The sequence below is a fragment of the Polypterus senegalus genome, chromosome 16, assembly GCF_016835505.1.
Source record: "Polypterus senegalus isolate Bchr_013 chromosome 16, ASM1683550v1, whole genome shotgun sequence".
NCBI lineage: Eukaryota > Metazoa > Chordata > Cladistia > Polypteriformes > Polypteridae > Polypterus > Polypterus senegalus.
Genome location: NC_053169.1, coordinates 90,632,732 through 90,650,770, shown reverse-complemented (window position 1 = coordinate 90,650,770; position 18,039 = coordinate 90,632,732). Strand labels below are relative to the sequence as shown.

Genomic DNA, 18,039 nt, shown 5'->3' with positions numbered 1-18,039 from the left:
CCTCCTCCTCCTTCTCCTCTCTCTCGTCTCCCTCACAGTAGCCACGATTCTTTTCAAAGGTAAAGTGCAGGTTAATTTGTTTTATGTATTTTTACTTTATATTTTGTATTAATCATTTATATATGAATATTTTTGGGTTGTGGAACAAATCATCTAACTTTTCATTATTTCTTATGGGGAAATTCGCTTTGCTATACGAGTGCTTTGGATTAGAAGCACATTTCCGTGATGAATTATGCTCGCAAACCAAGGGACCACTGTACACTTATTGCAATATACCATTCTTCAATCATTTGTAATGTTTTTACAACTATGAGTTGGCTGGAGCGAATACTGGTAGCATCAGGGAGCAATGTAGGAATCGGCTCTGGATAGGGTCCGCTGTCTCTCTTTCTCTCTCTCTCACACACACACACGCACACCTATTTAATGATAAGGGCCACATGACGTAAATGTGCTACATGCCCACAGACGGTGCTCCGACTATCATTTTAACCAAGGACTCAGGATCTTTGAGGCAGCACCGCTGTGCTTCCATACAGAAGCATATATTGCTTTGATCAGCAGATATTTCATATCATCCACAAAGTTTTTGCATTATTTAATAAAATAAAAAAATTGTCGTTTATCTAGGTGGACCACACATTTTGTAAAAGGATATCATGCCACTGGTTGACAACGGTCAGCTCCAGAAGAAGGATGAAGGAAGACACAATGTCATTAAAATTGTTCTTGCAATATTTGCTCTTTACAAACTCTGAGTCTTTCAGGATGTCATTTCCACAAAACTCACTCAAGGGGTCACTAGAGTTGGAGTTGTAAAATTTGATTTTATTTTTAAATACCTCCATTCCAATGACAGCAAATATGTAGTACACTACCTGTACAAACAAAGAGAGGAAAAATCTGGTTAAGTAAAAACAAAAGATTCATTTATAAAGTTAATATAAAAATTAAGGAACCTAACGTACCAAAATTAGCTGTCCAAAATTAATCATTGTTGGTCCAATGTTAATCAGGGTGTTTATAATGGCACGAAACCTGAAAAATACACACAAAAAAAATATATATATATATTATAGTAAAGTCTACTGAGCTGCATTTTCACTTCAAAAATCAAATTGGTATTTTAGTCTGACATTTCCCATTACATACATTTGGACACATTAATTTGAGCAGAGATTTTCAAAGTGTACTCTGCAACTGAGTGGTCAATGTATTTGAGCAAAGTGTCAAATAAATCACCCAAATATTCAAGCGCCGTTGATAGTTATACAAATGCAAAACTTAAAATAGAGTGGATTCAGAAAGTATTCGGACCCCCTCAGTTACGGCACACTTAATTTATGTTATAAATTTCATTTTAAATGGATACATTTGCCCATCAATCTGCACTCAGTAACTCTAAATGACAAAATGCAACATGTTCTCAGAAAGGTTTGCAAATTGATTAAAAATCCAAAACTGAAATCTTATTTACACCCTTTGCTGTGGCACTCCAAATTGTGCTCAGTGCCAGCCTATTTGCTTTGATTGTTTTTGAGATGTGTCTAGAACTTGAGTGTAGTCCACCAGTGGCAAATGGAATTTTTTGGACATCGGTTAAAAATGCACACATTGCTGTGTATATAAAGTCCCACAATTCACAATGCAAGGTCCTCGGATTTCTCTGTAGGCTGCCATGATCAAACAGTTGGTGAGGCATAGATCAGGGCCAGGGCATGAAGATATTTCTTAAGCTTTGTGAGACTTCAATAATTTTAACTCTTTTAGGGTGGATGTCGACTTTTGTCGACACAAGGAGTTGAGGGTGGATGTCAACATTCAGGGGCAGAGTGGCGACAAAATACTGTAGACATCGATAACGCTCACCGTTACGCTATAGGTAGACCCTCTTTGCTAGGAGGACTGTTAAACTCATTGACTTGTCTTGAGTAGCATAGAGTAAACAACGTCTAGAATGGCATCGACATCAGGTGAGAGAGCAAAGCAAAATATTCGGTGCATATTATTATTAGTTTTTTGCGTATTATTGCTGAATCCAATTCGACTTATCAAACTCAGATTTTGATGCAAGTGATCTGGAGATCGAAAACAGACATCGAGTACTTGCATCAGCTGATCGTAGTGCTGAAAGTGCTCGTGTAACTGACACGCCTATGGCAACATTCACCTGAAATAACTACACAGTCATAGATCCGTGAGATGCAGACTGGCAACTGGACTTCATCAAACGACACAGTGTACCAGTGGACATTATGCATCACCAGCCACTTCAAGGGTTTATTTTTTTTCCCTAAAGTGCCTTTTGGCTTATGAGTGATGAGACAAACAGGTACGTAATAAGTAGATGAATTTACATACTGTAGAGGCTCATGGAACATAAAACAGAATGACATTTGTCATAAATAAGTAGTTTATATTGATTAATGTGTAAAACCATTTATTTGTGTGCTTTTCAAAAAAGTTTTTTGGAAAAATATTCAGCCCTGTGACAAAAGTAAAAAAAAAAAAAAAAAGCCTTGAATGAGTTCAAATAAAAGAATTTTGGAACCAACAGGGTTTTTCCTAGAGATGGCCATCTTGCCAGACTGACTAACAGGTAAAGATTGGCCTTGGTGAGGAAGGTGATCAAGAAGTCAATGGTCGCTCTAAGAGCTTCAGAAGTACTCTGTTGAGATGGGAGAACCTGTCAGAAAGATGGTGGCATTCTATCAATCAGGCGTTTATGGCTAAATGCCTAGGTCAGGGGTCGGGAACCTATGGCTCGCGAGCCAGATGTGTCTCTTATGATGGCTGCATCTGGCTCGCAGACAAATCTTTATAAAAAAAATAATAACGTTAACAATATAAAACACTCTCATGTATTTCAATCCATTCATTTCCTACCGCTCATGTTCATGGTTGCAGGTGGCTGGAGCCGATCGCAGCTGTCCTCCGGGGCAACACCAAATTTTTATTGGATAATGCGTAACGTACACGGGTCATTGTGAGGTCAGGAAGTAAACTTCTCTCCTTTTAATGAAGTAGTCAGCTAACTAATTGCAGAAACCCTTTTATCGAAGAAGATGGCTAAAAGAAAAAACGATGAGGAGTATCGTACTTTTCAGCAGGAATGGACAGAGGAATTCGCCTTTGTGGAGAGAGCAGGTTCTGCAGTGTGTCTAATATGCAATGATAAAATTGCATGTCTGAGCGAAATCCGGATTTTTCTTGAAATGAAAAACGTTGGGCATCCTGAGTTAGCTAACACTGAGTGGCTCCTGAAGTTCTGCTATCTTGTGGACATGACTGAACATCTGAACCAGCTCAATGTGAAAATGCAAGGCGTTGGAAATACAGTCTTATCCCTTCAACAAGCATTTGAAAACAAGCTAGAACTCTTCATCGCCGACATTGAAACGGGTCGTTTACTACACTTTGAAAAACTGGGAGAGTTTAAAGATGCATGCACAGCAAGTGACCCAGCTCAACATCTTGATCTTCAGCAGCTAGCGGGCTTCACATCTAATCTCCTGAAGTCATTCAAAGGCGCTTTGGAGAATTTCGTGAGCGCACTCGTCTTTTTAAGTTCATCACCTATCCACACGAGTGTGCAGTGGACAGCGCCGACCTGAGTTACATCCCCGGTGTCTCCGTCAGAGATTTTGAGCTACAAGCTGCTGACCTGAAGGCCTCAGACATGTGGGTGAATAAGTTCAAGTCACCGAATAAAGATTTGGAAAGACTTGCACGACAGCAAGCAGAGTTGGCGAGCAAACACAAGTGGGGAGAAATTAAAAAACTTCAACCCGCGGACCAGCTGATTGTCAAAACTTGGAACGCGCTTCCCGTCACATAACACACACTGCAGTAGTATTGCTGTACTGACAATGTTTGGCTCTACGTATGCATGTGAACAGTCTTTCTCACATCTAAAAGAACATTAAGACCAACCTACGATCACGTTTAACGGATGGAAGTCTCAACGTCTGCATGAAGCTTAACCTCACCACGTATCAAGCAGGCTACAAAGCCATCAGCAAAACCATTCAGCACTAGAAGCCGCATTAATGGTAAGAAGAACTTTTTTCATCATTGTTTAGCAACTACATAACAACGTTATTAAAAAGAATTCAGAGACTTATTGTACTTTAAAAGTGTTGGTCTTACATTAAATGCACACATTTACTTGTATTTAGTTTTAAACATATTGTATGGCTCTCACGGAATTACATTTTAAAATATGTGGCGTTCATGGCTCTCTCAGCCAAAAAGGTTCCCGACCCCTGGCCTAGGTGGAAGCCAGTCTTGTGTTAAAGGCAAACAACAGCCTGCTTGGAGTTGGACAAATGGCATTTAATTGGGACTCTGATGGTCAAAGGAAAAAGATTCTCTGGTCTGATGAGACAAAGACTGAACTCTCTGAACATAGTTCCAAGCACTATGCCGGACACTGCTCATCACCTCCTTATTGGTGAAGTATGGTGGTGGCAGCATCTTGCAATGGGGATGCTTGGATGCTTCCCAGTGGTAGAACCAGGGAGGATCCCTACAGATTTTATTTTTTTTCTCCAGCCGTCTGGAGTTTTTTTTTTGTTTTTTCTGTCCACCCTGGCCATTGGACCTTACTCTTATTCTATGTTAATTAATGTTGACTTATTTTATTTTCTTATTGTGTCTTTTATTTTTCTATTCTCTATTATGTAAAGCACTTTGAGCTACTGTTTGTATGAAAATGTGCTATATAAATAAATGTTGTTGTTGTTGTAGAACCAGGGAGATGGATGGAAGAATAAATGCAGCGAAACACAGTTAGGTCCTTGAAAGAAATCCTGCTCTGGAGAACACACAACCTCACACTGGCGTGACTGTTCACCTTTCAGCATGTTAATGACCCAAAGCATGCAGCCAAGATGATGCTGGAGTGGCTTTGAGACAAGCCTGACTGTCCTTGAGTGAGCCAGCTAAAGCTCACACTTAAACCCCATAGAGGATCCAGTGGCGTAGCAAGGTCTGGTGGCACCCGGTGCGGAGTTTAAAGCTGTCACCCCCATGTCCACCAAAATAAAAAATGAAATTTTTTTTATTCATTTGGTTAAGTAAAGAGGGCATAATGTTAATTATTTTGTAAACAATTTTTTATGAATAAAAAAAAAAAGTAAAATGCCTTTTTATTAATAAGCCAGTTTAACGTACAATGTAAGAAATCTTTTTTCATAGTGATAGTACCTAGTGCATAACTTTATTATTGTTATAATACAATTTAATGAAAACTCAACTGCTTACAAGTTTCGTTCTCTAGGCTCTAATCCAACAAACTGTACTTTAACATGATACTTAGAATCTCTTCTTTCTAACTTTTTGTTCTGCAGATTTTGAAATTGCGTTATGAAAATCGATACCTTCAGCTATACTATTTTCAATTGACAAAATGGCTAAGCTAGAGAGTTGTGCTTGGTTCATAGTGGATGTGAGATAATTCTTAATTAGTTTGAGTTTCGAAAAACTCCTCTCACGTGATGCAACAGAAACACATACTGTAAAGTTAAGAAAAATCTTAATGCTAAAGTGAAATTGAGAACAGAGTCTAAAAGTTCATATTTACCCACAAACTCTAAGAATCTTAAGGAAGTCCAACCAAGAGACTCTTCTTTTGGAACTTTGGCGGCTTTTCGAAATCTTCTTAGGCGTGGAATTTCTGTACGGATACCATCTGCAGAAAGCTCATTGTAATTTTCAACCAAACTTTGTAGAAACTTGGGAAGTTCAGTTTCTGTGGTTTCGATCAGATTGCTGGGCTCTAAGACTGCAAACCGATCGGATATACTGTACATTCCATGCCTTCGCAACGTGTATGATACACTCCCACGCATCACACAATAATACTAAATCATTACAGCATCACATCGTTCACCCGCAATCTGCTGCAATTAGGGATTGTTAAAGCCCATGTAAATTATTTGACCTGTTATTTTATGTAACAAAAAAGGCGCATTAATACAAAACCGGCAATTTTTTGTCACCCCCTCAGAGCTGGTACGAGGTGCGGACTGCACCCACCGCACCCGCCTTCCTACGCCACTGAGAGGATCCATGGAGAGACCTGGAGATGGTAGTTCATTGAGACTTCCTATCCAGTCTAACAAAAGCTTGAGGGGATCTGAATCGAAGAATGGGATAAACTGCCCAAATCCAGGTATGCAAACCTTTGTAGTGACTTACCCAAGAAGACTCAAAGCTGTAATTGCTGCCAAAGGGGCTTCTAGAAGCTACTGAATTAAGGGGCTGGATACTTATATAAATGAGGGAATTCTGTTTTTGATTTTAAATACATTTGCAAACCTTTCTGGAAACATGTTTGCACTTTTTGGTTATGGGTTACTGAGTGCAAATTTATAGGCATAAAAACCAAATCCATCTGTTTAAAACTAAACCTGCAACACAGTAAAGGAGTCTGAATACTTTCTAAATCCACTGTACGTACTCTTTACTCACAGAAAATGCGCGCTTACCAAACTTTATCTTAACATAAGCATCATAACATTGAGCCACCTAATGTGTCATGTCCTGCAATTTTTCTAACTTTCCTCCTCAGCACGATATTTCGTATGCTTCAACAGCTGAACATGAATTCTACATGGACAGTTTTGGTCATTGCAATTCTAAAATCCAAAGGAAATAGACGTAGTTTGACATTATTGTTGTAACTGAGCACTGAAATGAGATGTTGTGGCCTAATGCAAAGCTTCCAGTCACTCAGGTATAATATTTAAAAACAATAAGGCTGCTGTCTAACCTCTGCACTCATAACTTAATATTTCTATCTTTCACATAAATCCATCTGCTAAAATAAACAAAGTGATTATAATGTTTAAATACCGTATATCTTCCAATAGTATCCCTGGCGTTTATTCAAAAAATTATGCGGACGGCCCGGCGTTTAAAAGAGACCGCAGTTGTTGGAGACCGGCTATTATTCGCCTCGCAGATGGAATGGTGATGGATAAACGGGGTTCATTTGGCAGTAAAATACGGTATGGTACCGTATTTACGGTCACAAAATGTAGGCAACAACACCGGATGAACATTTCAGGATTTAATGAAATTATCAGTACAGCAGTACGGTCTTATTAAAGCAGTATACAGTACGGTACTACCGTAAGCATGAAAAACAGGTACGGTAGACGTCAACTTTCTCGCCAATGATGCCACCAGCACTGGCCTGCACCAGTCCGAATTTCGCACAAAAGCGCGCATCAGCCCGACAAGTCCCCTGTGGAACATAAGGAAATGCAATAAGCTCCAAACTCACGCATATACGTGTACATTACGACACGAGACTGGATAAGATACAATAAACTACAGTACTTACCATTTACTCATCGTCTGAATAGGTAATGATTGCTTCGTTATTTGCGAGTTCTTCTTCATCTTCCTCTTCTTGTGATGGCAATACAGGTACTCCCATTGCTTGTTGTCGCGCAGTAATCAGTTTTATCAGGATTAACGTGTCGAAGATGGCATTTTCATGTTCTTCCCACCACCTCTGCCCCCCCTGTGGGGTTATGATTGACGTGGAGATGAAAGGGCAAAATGCACACAAAGAAATTTTTTTTTTTTGCTTTCTCGCTTCCTCGATAGCATCCGACGACAAAACATTTTTGCCACAAAAAGGTACTTACCGTATGATTCACTGCAGGAGGGCGGTAGCCCAGGTGGTACAAAAAGAGGATTAGCGTACAAAAAAGGCGGTGGGTCATTGGAGATCAGCGCTTAAAGGAGACCGGCTACTATTAGACACTGGCGTCTATTTGTCGCGACATCTCTTTATTGGAAACAGGCGTCAATAAGGAGCCGGCCACTACTAGAAGATATACGGTACTCACGTATAAGTCAGGTCTTGAAACCCGAAAAATCAATCATAAAATCAGACCCCAACTTATACGCCCATTCAAAACCGCGACACTTAATCATTATTTATTTATTTTTAACATCTTCCTGCCTCCTCCAATCTTGCGTCAGTTTCTCATACGCATCGAACTTTGTTGCAGCAGCGCAGTTACCAATTTCTTTTGCTACTTCAATGACGTATAAATTAAAACCAACTTCATATTGTCTTCTTATCAAACACTCAATGGTAGATATGGGATGCTCTTACGATAAAGGTGTATGAGGGAGTAAGATACAAAAAAACACAAATCAGTGCAAATGGTGATTCGGAAGAGTTTGGGTATTACTGTGTGGTCACGTAGACACAATAGAGAGAGAAGTTAGGAGCACACGCTGATACAGCGCATTGCTGCACCCACATAAAAAAAAGGCCATTTGCTCCATGGTTACTCTCTCAGGTGGGCACTAGCATATCATAATCTCTTGGACCAATAGCGTGTGTTTTCCGCATTTGACTTATAAAACCGACATTATAAAATACCAGAAATTATACTGTAAAATCAAGTCCCGACTTAACCGCGAGTATATACGGTATACTTATAAGTGTCTGTTGGCCACAGTTGGTTCACAATGAACCCTTGTCAGCTAATATTGCATCGTTTAACTCAAGATCTCTTAATGGCAAAGCACTGTTATTATCAGAATTTATTACACTCTCCAACCTTGACATGAGCAGCAACCTGGCAAAAACCAAACGATCACGGAGGCGACACAATCGAGATACATTTACTTCAAGAGTTTTGCAGCTCAAGACAAGGAGGAGGAGCCGCAGTAATTATTAGAACTGAACTAAACATCAAAAGAATTTTTTAAAGACTATGAGCATGGGAAAGGAACTATAAAATAAAATTTATAATTATTATTATTACTATGACCCAATTATGCACATACCTACACTCTTACTCACACAGCGAATCCATTTAATATGCACAACTTTCTCAGACCGATGGAGTAGCTCGAACTGTGTCAGATCTTCCTTACACCTCAATAATTTCATGTTGACATGACATGGAGGATTACAATATTGTATTAATGGGTAGCAGTGTCAGTGGCATAACGTTACTATACTAAGGACTTTAGAAATTTGTGTTATAGCCCTGACAAAGCCAATATAAAACCACAAACTCAAGTTGACATGTACTTTTAACACAAATAACGCAGATGTACGGCAACTCCACCACTCCAGTCTGATGTCTCTACAGCATATTGTGAAACATTAACACTGCAGCAATAACTGGGCCGTAGTATGAAAATCTTGACTTTGTTGGTAAACGTTGACCTATCCTTGGACTAGTGTGAACTGTTTATTTTATGTCATTAATCCAATCTGTGTTATTACAGAGTAACGGGGATTGTGGAAGAGAGGTGAAAAAGAGAGTGCAGGCAGGGTGGAGTGGGTGGAGTAGATTATCAGGAGTGATTTGTGACAGATGAGTATCAGCAAGAGTGAAAGGAAAGGTCTACAAGACGGTAGTGAGACCAGCTATGTAATATGGGTTGGAGACGGTGGCACAGGGGACAGAGCTGGAGGTGGCAGAGTTAAAGATGCTAAGATTTGCATTGGGTGTGACGAGGATGGACAGGATTAGAAACGAGGACATTAGAGGGTCAGCTCAGGTTGGACGGTTTGGAGACAAAGTCAGAGAGGCGAGATTGCGTTGGTTTGGACATGTGCAGAGAAGAGATGCTGGGTATACAGGTAGTCCCCAGGTTACGGACATCCGACCTATGACTTATGAACGGGGCCGCAGCTGCGACGCATGCACCTCAGTAACTGCCGCTCCGTCATCTTCGGCCTTGGTGGCTGGAGGAGGGTGATTGCGCTGCTCGCGCAGTGTAGTATCCCTCAGGTGGCTCCCGGCGGCAAGCGGTGACCCGTGGTCCATAGTCACTGGGGCCACAGCTATCGCTCGTGTACAGGACGGAGGCTTGATGGGGCGGTTCACTGCTCACCCACCACACCACCGCAGCTACTGCCCCTAACTGGACGGAGGCTGGATGGAGCGGAGGGGGGCGTTTCACTGCCCGCCCATCACATATGGCTACCCCATTCGTTCTCGGTGGGTGGCTGGTAATGCTGCAAGTGGTGACCCAGTTGTGGCTGAACAGAGGCCATTGAGGGTGAACCGGGAGGCAGGGGGTAGCATTGTAGTGTGCCTCGGATGGCTGCCTGTTGAATGGGGCAGTGGTGGGCGATTCACTATCCACCTTTGGCCACACTGTGTTCATTCTCAGTGGGCGGACATTGCAGACTGCATACTGTAGTGGGGGTGACTGTGTGGTGGGCGGGCTGTGAATCGCCCCTCGGCGTCCCCATTCATTCTCAATAGCAAGCCTGCTTGTACTGTTACGCACATAGCAGGAAGTTGTCTCTTGTCAGTACATCAGATGTCTTGACGACGGGTGCCTTCCTGCTGTGATAGCGTGGACAGTGCTGTGCAGAAGAGCTCATCTTAATCTTTTGTCTTCACCCTTCAACAATGACTCTGATACAAAAATCTGATGCAAGTGCTGGTGATACAGTAAAGAAGAGTAAAACCAACACCATGGAAAATAAAGTAGAAATAATAAAAAGGTCAGAGAGAGGTGAAACTCCATCATTCATTGGCAGAGCACTTGGCTATAGTCAGTCAACAATAGTATTTATTAAAATAATGTAGCTGTTCCGACTTACATACAAATTCAACTTAAGTACAAACCTATAGTCCCTATCTCGTATGTAACCCGGGGACTGCCTGTATTGGAAGAAGGATGCTGAGGATGGAGCTGCCAGGTAAGAGGAGAAGAGGAAGGCCTAAGAGAAGGTTTATGGATGTGGTGAGAGAAGACATACAGGTAATGGGAGTAACAGAGTAAGATGACGAGGACAGGAAGAAATGGAGAAAGATGATCCTCTGTGGCAACAACCCCTAACAGGAGCAGCCGAAAGAAGAAGAAGAATACAATCAGCATTATATTCAATAAAAACGTGGATGATTAAACTGTCTAACTTCAATCTAGAGTCTGCATATTAAGTAGCCACTATGGCTGCTCCTCTCACATGATGGGTCTAATACGCAATGCATAAACTATTGCGCATAGGCAGTTCTGTGCCTTTGGAGTTTTATGTGCTGGGACCACAGTGTGTGTCTACTTATTTATCTATCCATGTATGTATTTATTTATTTATTAATTTTAAATAAAAAACCAACTATCTCCTTGGGGACAAATAAAGTTCTATCTATCTAAAGTTCAGATTTCTTATGTGCCTTAATGACATCTGACAGAAAAATGAAACTTTAAAGACAATCAGCTTTCCACTTACCTTTTAATACTGTCAACAATTCGAATGAGCCTGAGTACCCTCAAAATGAAGACAATATCCAGAACTTCCCGGCTGTTATAAATTTCAGCTGAAAAAAAGGAAAAAGGTTAAAATAATCCCCTTTATTTTACTAAAATCCTACTTTAAGACATTTACAAATTCCTCTCAAAATGATGGGCTGACATCCTGTCCAGGATCAAAGAAAAGATGGCTTTGTGCAGATTGTAGCCAAGATGGGCTGTGGTCTTTTCAACCCAAAAGGAATACAACTGATTTCAAAATTAACAGATGCACTAGATTATAAGAGCACAGGAGTTATTTTCAAGGTTCACAGATTCCCTCCCATAATTTAAAAATGTGTTAGGCTAGGCAAAGACTGACAGCAATTTTGAGTTAGCCTGAGTGTTTGCAAGAATCTGCCCAGTGACAGACCAGTCTCACTTCCAGGTTTGGCACCTGTCTTGGTACTGGTGCTGTCAAAATAGGCCCTGGGCCCCTGTCACCATGTAAAGGAAAAGGTTGATCTGGAAATAAAGAGAAAGATGTTAAAAAAAAAATATTAGAAATGTACCAATAAGGCTACTAGTAGTCTACTGTTTGCTATTTGCTTTATGTTTTTTTTTTGTGGATATATATATATTTTGTGGATATATATATTAATATATATACTACGGGGCTCGCTTCGCTTGACAACATTCCCGGCCTGCACTACATGCCAGCCACTTCGCGTCTCTGCCGCTCGTGTTGTGAAGAGGGGGGCTGAACGCACCCCAAGGAGACACGGTCGCTCCTCTGAAATCCCCTATTAAATGGTGATACAATGGGAAACAAATACAGTACAACCTTGGGTCACGAACGTCTCGGAACACATAAAAATCGGGTTACGACCAAAAAGTTCACCAAACTTTTGCACCTGTTCACGACCCCACACTCGGGTGACGAACAAGCCAGTTTTCCTTCCGGTTCGTACGCGCCGATGATTTCCGCACATGTTCAGTCTCTCCCTGTACATTGTTCTCGGTCAGGCATGCGTGCATTCTCTGTGAACTCTTTGTGCTCTATTTCGTTTGCTTTTGCATGAATTTTGCAATTAACCATGGCCTCTAAGCAAGTAAAGAGTGGTAGTGTTGGTGAGAAGAAATGTTTGAAGAAAATTGAAATCGAATTAAAGAAAGAAATTATTGAAAAGTATGAGCGTGGCGTTCGTGTTACCGATCTTGCCGCTGAGTACAAGAAGTCAAAATCTACGATTTCGACAATTCTAAAGCAGAAAGAGGCCATTAGAGCAGCTGGTGTTGCAAAAGGAGTTATAGTGTTAACCGAGCAGAGGCCTCAAGTGCTGGAAGAGGTGGATAAACTGTTGCTAGTGTGTTTGAACAAGAAGCAACTTGCAGGGGATAGCGTAAGTGAGGTGATGTTATGCAAGAAATCCAGAAAGATTCATGGCGATTTGCTGCAAGGTTAGTTTTCTTGGTTGTTCAAGGTTTTTCACAGCAGTTCGTAAGGCTGTAGCATTATCTCTTGCAGTATTAGTTTTCTTGGTTGTTTATGGTTAGTTTTTGTATAAATTACGTATTCTTTTTTCCCCGTGCTTAAAACTCATTAAAAAAAGTGTTTACAGCGAGCGGTTCGTAATTCTTGCAATGTTAGTTTTCTCTGTAATGGTTTTCTCAGTGTTATTCAATGTTTTTACATTAGTTTACTATTACACTGTGCATTCTATGGTATAATTAACTATTTTTGTGCTTAAAAACCTTTAAAAATATATATTTACATACAGTTCGTACAGTCTGGAACGAATTGATTGTATTTACATACAATCCTATGGGGGAAATTAGATCGTGTCACGACCAAATCGGGTTACGACCAGAGTTTTGGAATGAATTACGGTTGTGACCTGAGGTTCCACTGTACAGGTCTTTTTTTTACATCCTCTTTGCTCGATCAGCTGCTGGCTTGCTGCTGCAGTGCCACATGATTTGCATCTCACACAGAACTTCAAATGTTTAAAAGCCTGTACAGCAGCTATGCTACTCTTTGTCTTTTATTTCCGGCCCTGGGCATGGTAAAATCTTTTGGCACAATGTCTTTACAAACCGGATTCCAAAAAAGTTGGGACACTATACAAATCGTGAATAAAAACTGAATGCAATGATGTGGAGGTGCCAACTTCTAATATTTTATTCAGAATAGAACATAAATCACGGAACAAAAGTTTAAACTGAGAAAATGTATCATTTTAAGGGAAAAATATGTTGATTCAGAATTTCATGGTGTCAACAAATCCCAAAAAAGTTGGGACAAGGCCATTTTCACCACTGTGTGGCATCTCCCCTTCTTCTTACAACACTCAACAGACGTCTGGGGACCGAGGAGACCAGTTTCTCAAGTTTAGAAATAGGAATGCTCTCCCATTCTTGTCTAATACAGGCCTCTAACTGTTCAATCGTCTTGGGCCTTCTTTGTCGCACCTTCCTCTTTATGATGCCAAATGTTCTCTATAGGTGAAAGATCTGGACTGCAGACTGGCCATTTCAGTACCCGGATCCTTCTCCTACGCAGCCATGATGTTGTGATTGATGCAGAATGTGGTCTGGCATTATCTTGTTGAAAAATGCAGGGTCTTCCCTGAAAGAGATGACGTCTGGATGGGAGCATATGTTGTTCTAGAACCTGAATATATTTTTCTGCATTGATGGTGCCTTTCCAGACATGCAAGCTGCCCATGCCACACGCACTCATGCAACCCCATACCATCAGAGATGCAGGCTTCTGAACTGAGCGCTGATAACAACTTGGGTTGTCCTTGTCCTCTTTGGTCCGGATGACATGGCGCCCCAGATTTCCAAAAGAACTCGAATCGTGACAGAACAGTCTTCCATTTTGCCACACTCCATTTTAAATGATCCCTGGCCCAGTGACAACGCCTGAGCTTGTGGATCTTGCTTAGAAATGGCTTCTTCTTTGCACTGTAGAGTTTCAGCTGGCAACGGCGGATGGCACGGTGGATTGTGTTCACTGACAATGGTTTCTGGAAGTATTCCTGAGCCCATTCTGTGATTTCCTTTACAGTAGCATTCCTGTTTGTGGTGCAGTGTCGTTTAAGGGCCCGGAGATCACGGGCATCCAGTATGGTTTTACGGCCTTGACCCTTACGCACAGAGATTGTTCCAGATTCTCTGAATCTTCGGATGATGTTATGCACAGTTGATGATGATAGATGCAAAGTCTTTGCAATTTTTCGCTGGGTAACACCTTTCTGATATTGCTCCACTATCTTTCTGCGCAACATTGTGGGAATTGGTGATCCTCTACCCATCTTGGCTTCTGAGAGACACTGCCACTCTGAGAAGCTCTTTTATACCCAATCATGTTGCCAATTGACCTAATTAGTGTTTATTGGTCTTCCAGCTCTTCGTTATGCTCAAATTTACTTTTTCCAGCCTCTTATTGCTACTTGTCCCAACTTTTTTGGGATTTGTTGACACCGTGAAATTTTGAATCAACATATTTTTCCTTTAAAATGATACATTTACTCGGATTAAACGTTTGATCTGTCATCTACGTTCTATTACAAATAAAATATTGACATTTGCCATCTCCACATCATTGCATTCAGTTTTTATTCACAATTTGTTTAGTGTCCCAACTTTTTTGGAATCTGGTTTGTAGTTTATAATTTAAAAACGAAATAGGAATCTGAAAATTTAACAACATTACAATAAAGTTCGAATAAATTCTGAAACAAACATATATATGTAGGTTTTAAAATAAGCATGATTTAAAGTGTGACAAAAAACGTGACATAAAAATGTCACATGAAATCACTGCACAAAATCGTTGCAATTTTAGGCTCAGGATTTTATATATATTGTAGCGACCCGTGGTCGAGTCTTAAAGTTTTCAGAGCTGACTCTGCCATGCACTTCTCCCAAGCTGTCGGCTAGCGGACTGCCAGCGTTATGCACACAGCTGTACCCAGCTCTTTAAGTAGCGAGCACTCGTGTCCCATACACCGCACGACTCCGAGTGTCTCGGCAATAATTGCTTAGATGAAATCTTAGCAATACACAGCTCTGTCCTGTTGTATCTCTTTATTAGAGCAGATAGTCAGAAAACAAAGCTCAATCTCATTGCAAAGCCATTGCCAAGGTCATTAACGAAGCCATCTTTCTCATTGATGGTAACTATTTACAATTTAATAACCCCGGACGGCAATAACCCAAACCCGCCCCACCAGTTGAACACAAACAGATACAACAATTACAACAGGAAAAACAATTCGATTGCCTTGCTAATTTAACACAAAAGTTAACTTTACATAAATTACCCACAATGCATCATGCCCAGCGCTGGCTGCCGGGTCACTACAATATAATAATTTGTTGGCCGCCTGCAAGTGGGGAGGACGCTAGGCAGTAAAAACTTCTCTTCTCTTCTCCCCTCTGCAGAAAGAAAGACTGACGTGCCACCAACCATGATGTCAAGTCCTGGGTCACTACACATGAACCTGCCTCTTCCTCCCAGAAACCATCAAAACTGGAAGTGCAGCCATCTTGGACAGACTCCATCATTTAGGAAGAAGTCTTCACTATCACGCGTCTCCAAACACGTTTTTTTTTTTTTGCTCCTTTTGCGTCATTTCAATATATAGGGTTTACCTTAGGGGTGCCCCAGACCCTTTATGATTGTCTGTCTTGGTCTGACAATATATGAATATAAAAATATACATATATAAATAAATACATATACACACACACATATACATATATAGAGTGTGCTTAGTGTGCGGGTGTGTGTGCCCTGCAGTGGGCTGGCGCCCTGCCTGGGGATATGTTCCTGCCTTGCGCCCTATGCTGGCTGGGATTGCCTCCAGAAGAGCCCCATGACCCTGTGTTAGGACATAGCGGGTTGGACAATGACTGACTAAAAGATTTCCGAAGGAGAAAGGCACAGCCTCATAGGTCCACTGTTTTGACATAACATGACAGTAAAATGAAAACTCATCAAAAGGGTCTTTTTTCTGAAGCGCCTTGAATAATTATTTTTCTGTATCTTATAAACGTAGTTGACAATTACAAGGCCAATTTTAATTTGCCAGTCTTTATGAATATGCATCAGATTCGTGTAATGGGATCTGTGTCTGCATCGTAGGCCAAGTTATGAGCTTTCAGTGGATGTGTTTCTCTTTTTGAATAATTTAGCGCATTATACAAGTTTAGATAACTGACCTATAATTTCCTCAGTCAAGGAAATGCTCAAGTCTGAATGCTGCAGCATGCTTTGCTGCCCAGAACAGTAAGCTTGCTTCATGATCTGGTTGTCCTCTTATGTCCGTTCTTGTTCTTTAATGACAACCATTTTCTTTATCTTTTTCCAAGTCTAAAATCTGTGTCTAGTTTCCATGACATTCATGAAATTTCCATATCCTTTATGGCTGAATTGACAGCTAAACACGACCTAACAATTATGCTACATTGCAGCTACTGATTTCGTCTCCTCTTATGGCCCTCCTGCTGCATGATACTGAAATCAGGCAGCTGATACAGAATTGCCCTGAACAAGTTGCTTGGTACAGATTGTCATATTTTCTTCACCTATGTGTGCTCACCATTGGAATGTCTCATGATATTTATTTTCTAAAAGAACCATTAACAATTGAGTGGTGTTGGACATAAATTGTGTTTTTTAGACTTTTCAAGTTAATGATATATCAGCATTTTCATTTCAGGTGCCTAATTTAAAGAGCCATATTATAAACAGTCCCGTTTATCTAGTGGTCACTAATCTGTTCATTACAATTGACTGGTAGATTTTAGGAATATAATTCATCAATTGTGAAAAATATTGTGTGTTAGAATGTTCATTTAGCTGTTGTTTTTTGTCATAGACAACTACAGGTGCCGGTCATAAAATTAGAATATCATGACAAAGTTGATTTATTTCAGTAATTCCATTCAAAAAGTGAAACTTGTATATTAGATTCATTCATTACACACAGACTGATGTGCTTCAAATGTTTATTTCTTTTAATTTTGATGATCATAACTGACAACTAATGAAAGTCCCAAATTCAGTATCTCGGAAAATTAGAATATCACTTAAGACCAATGCAAAAAAAGGATTTTTAGAAATGTTGGCCAACTGAAAGGTATGAACATGAAAAGTCTGAGCAGGTACAGCACTCGATATTTAGTTGGGGCTCCTTTGGCCTGAATTACTGCAGCAGTGTGGCGTGGCATTTTTGACGACACATGCGAACAGTTCTCCTCACAGCACATCGATCAACGGCCCTGAAATTTACACTGGCATCAGCAGAGGATGGACCATTAAGTTGTTTTTTAGAACAGTTAAAGAGTGACACTCTGGGACGAGGACATGACTGCAGAAAAATGGAGTCGCATCTTTCAAGTAAAAATACAAGCTTTGCAAATTTTGCTTCCTTGATGTAGCAGTTCTTTTCTGAACGTTACTGACTGCATAATAAATAAAGGGTGTTTTCTCGTTTCTTGCATTTCTCTTTTCTGACGTGCGAAAGAACAAAATGAAAAAAGTAATTGTTTTGCATTTTTCATTTTTCCCTTTTAAGTTAATAATCAAATAAGTGTCTCTATTTCTTTTTTAAATGATATTTTCTGAAACGAAATCTCAAATATCAAAAAGTACACGGACCTAAGAGATACAGATCTATTCCAGATCTCAAAACATACGGACAATGTTCTCAGAAAACAAAAAAATCTGCAAAGTGATTGGAAATTTCTTATTGATGGTGACGGTTTTAAGCAAGAAAATTACTGTCCATC

The 18,039-nt window shown here is 40.3% G+C and overlaps 1 protein-coding gene across 1 annotated transcript in view; it reads right to left on the bottom strand.

The window, feature by feature from the left end:
* The window catches only part of tpcn3 (two pore segment channel 3), a 152,829-nt gene that overhangs the window by 21,850 nt on the left and 112,940 nt on the right, over window positions 1-18,039 (bottom strand). The window contains exons 13-15 of the mRNA XM_039738370.1: window positions 11,237-11,324; window positions 972-1,041; window positions 662-881 (exon numbers count right to left, since the gene is read on the bottom strand). Coding sequence (XP_039594304.1) covers window positions 662-881; window positions 972-1,041; window positions 11,237-11,324 — 378 coding nt within the window. The remainder of the gene's footprint in view (window positions 1-661; window positions 882-971; window positions 1,042-11,236; window positions 11,325-18,039) is intronic.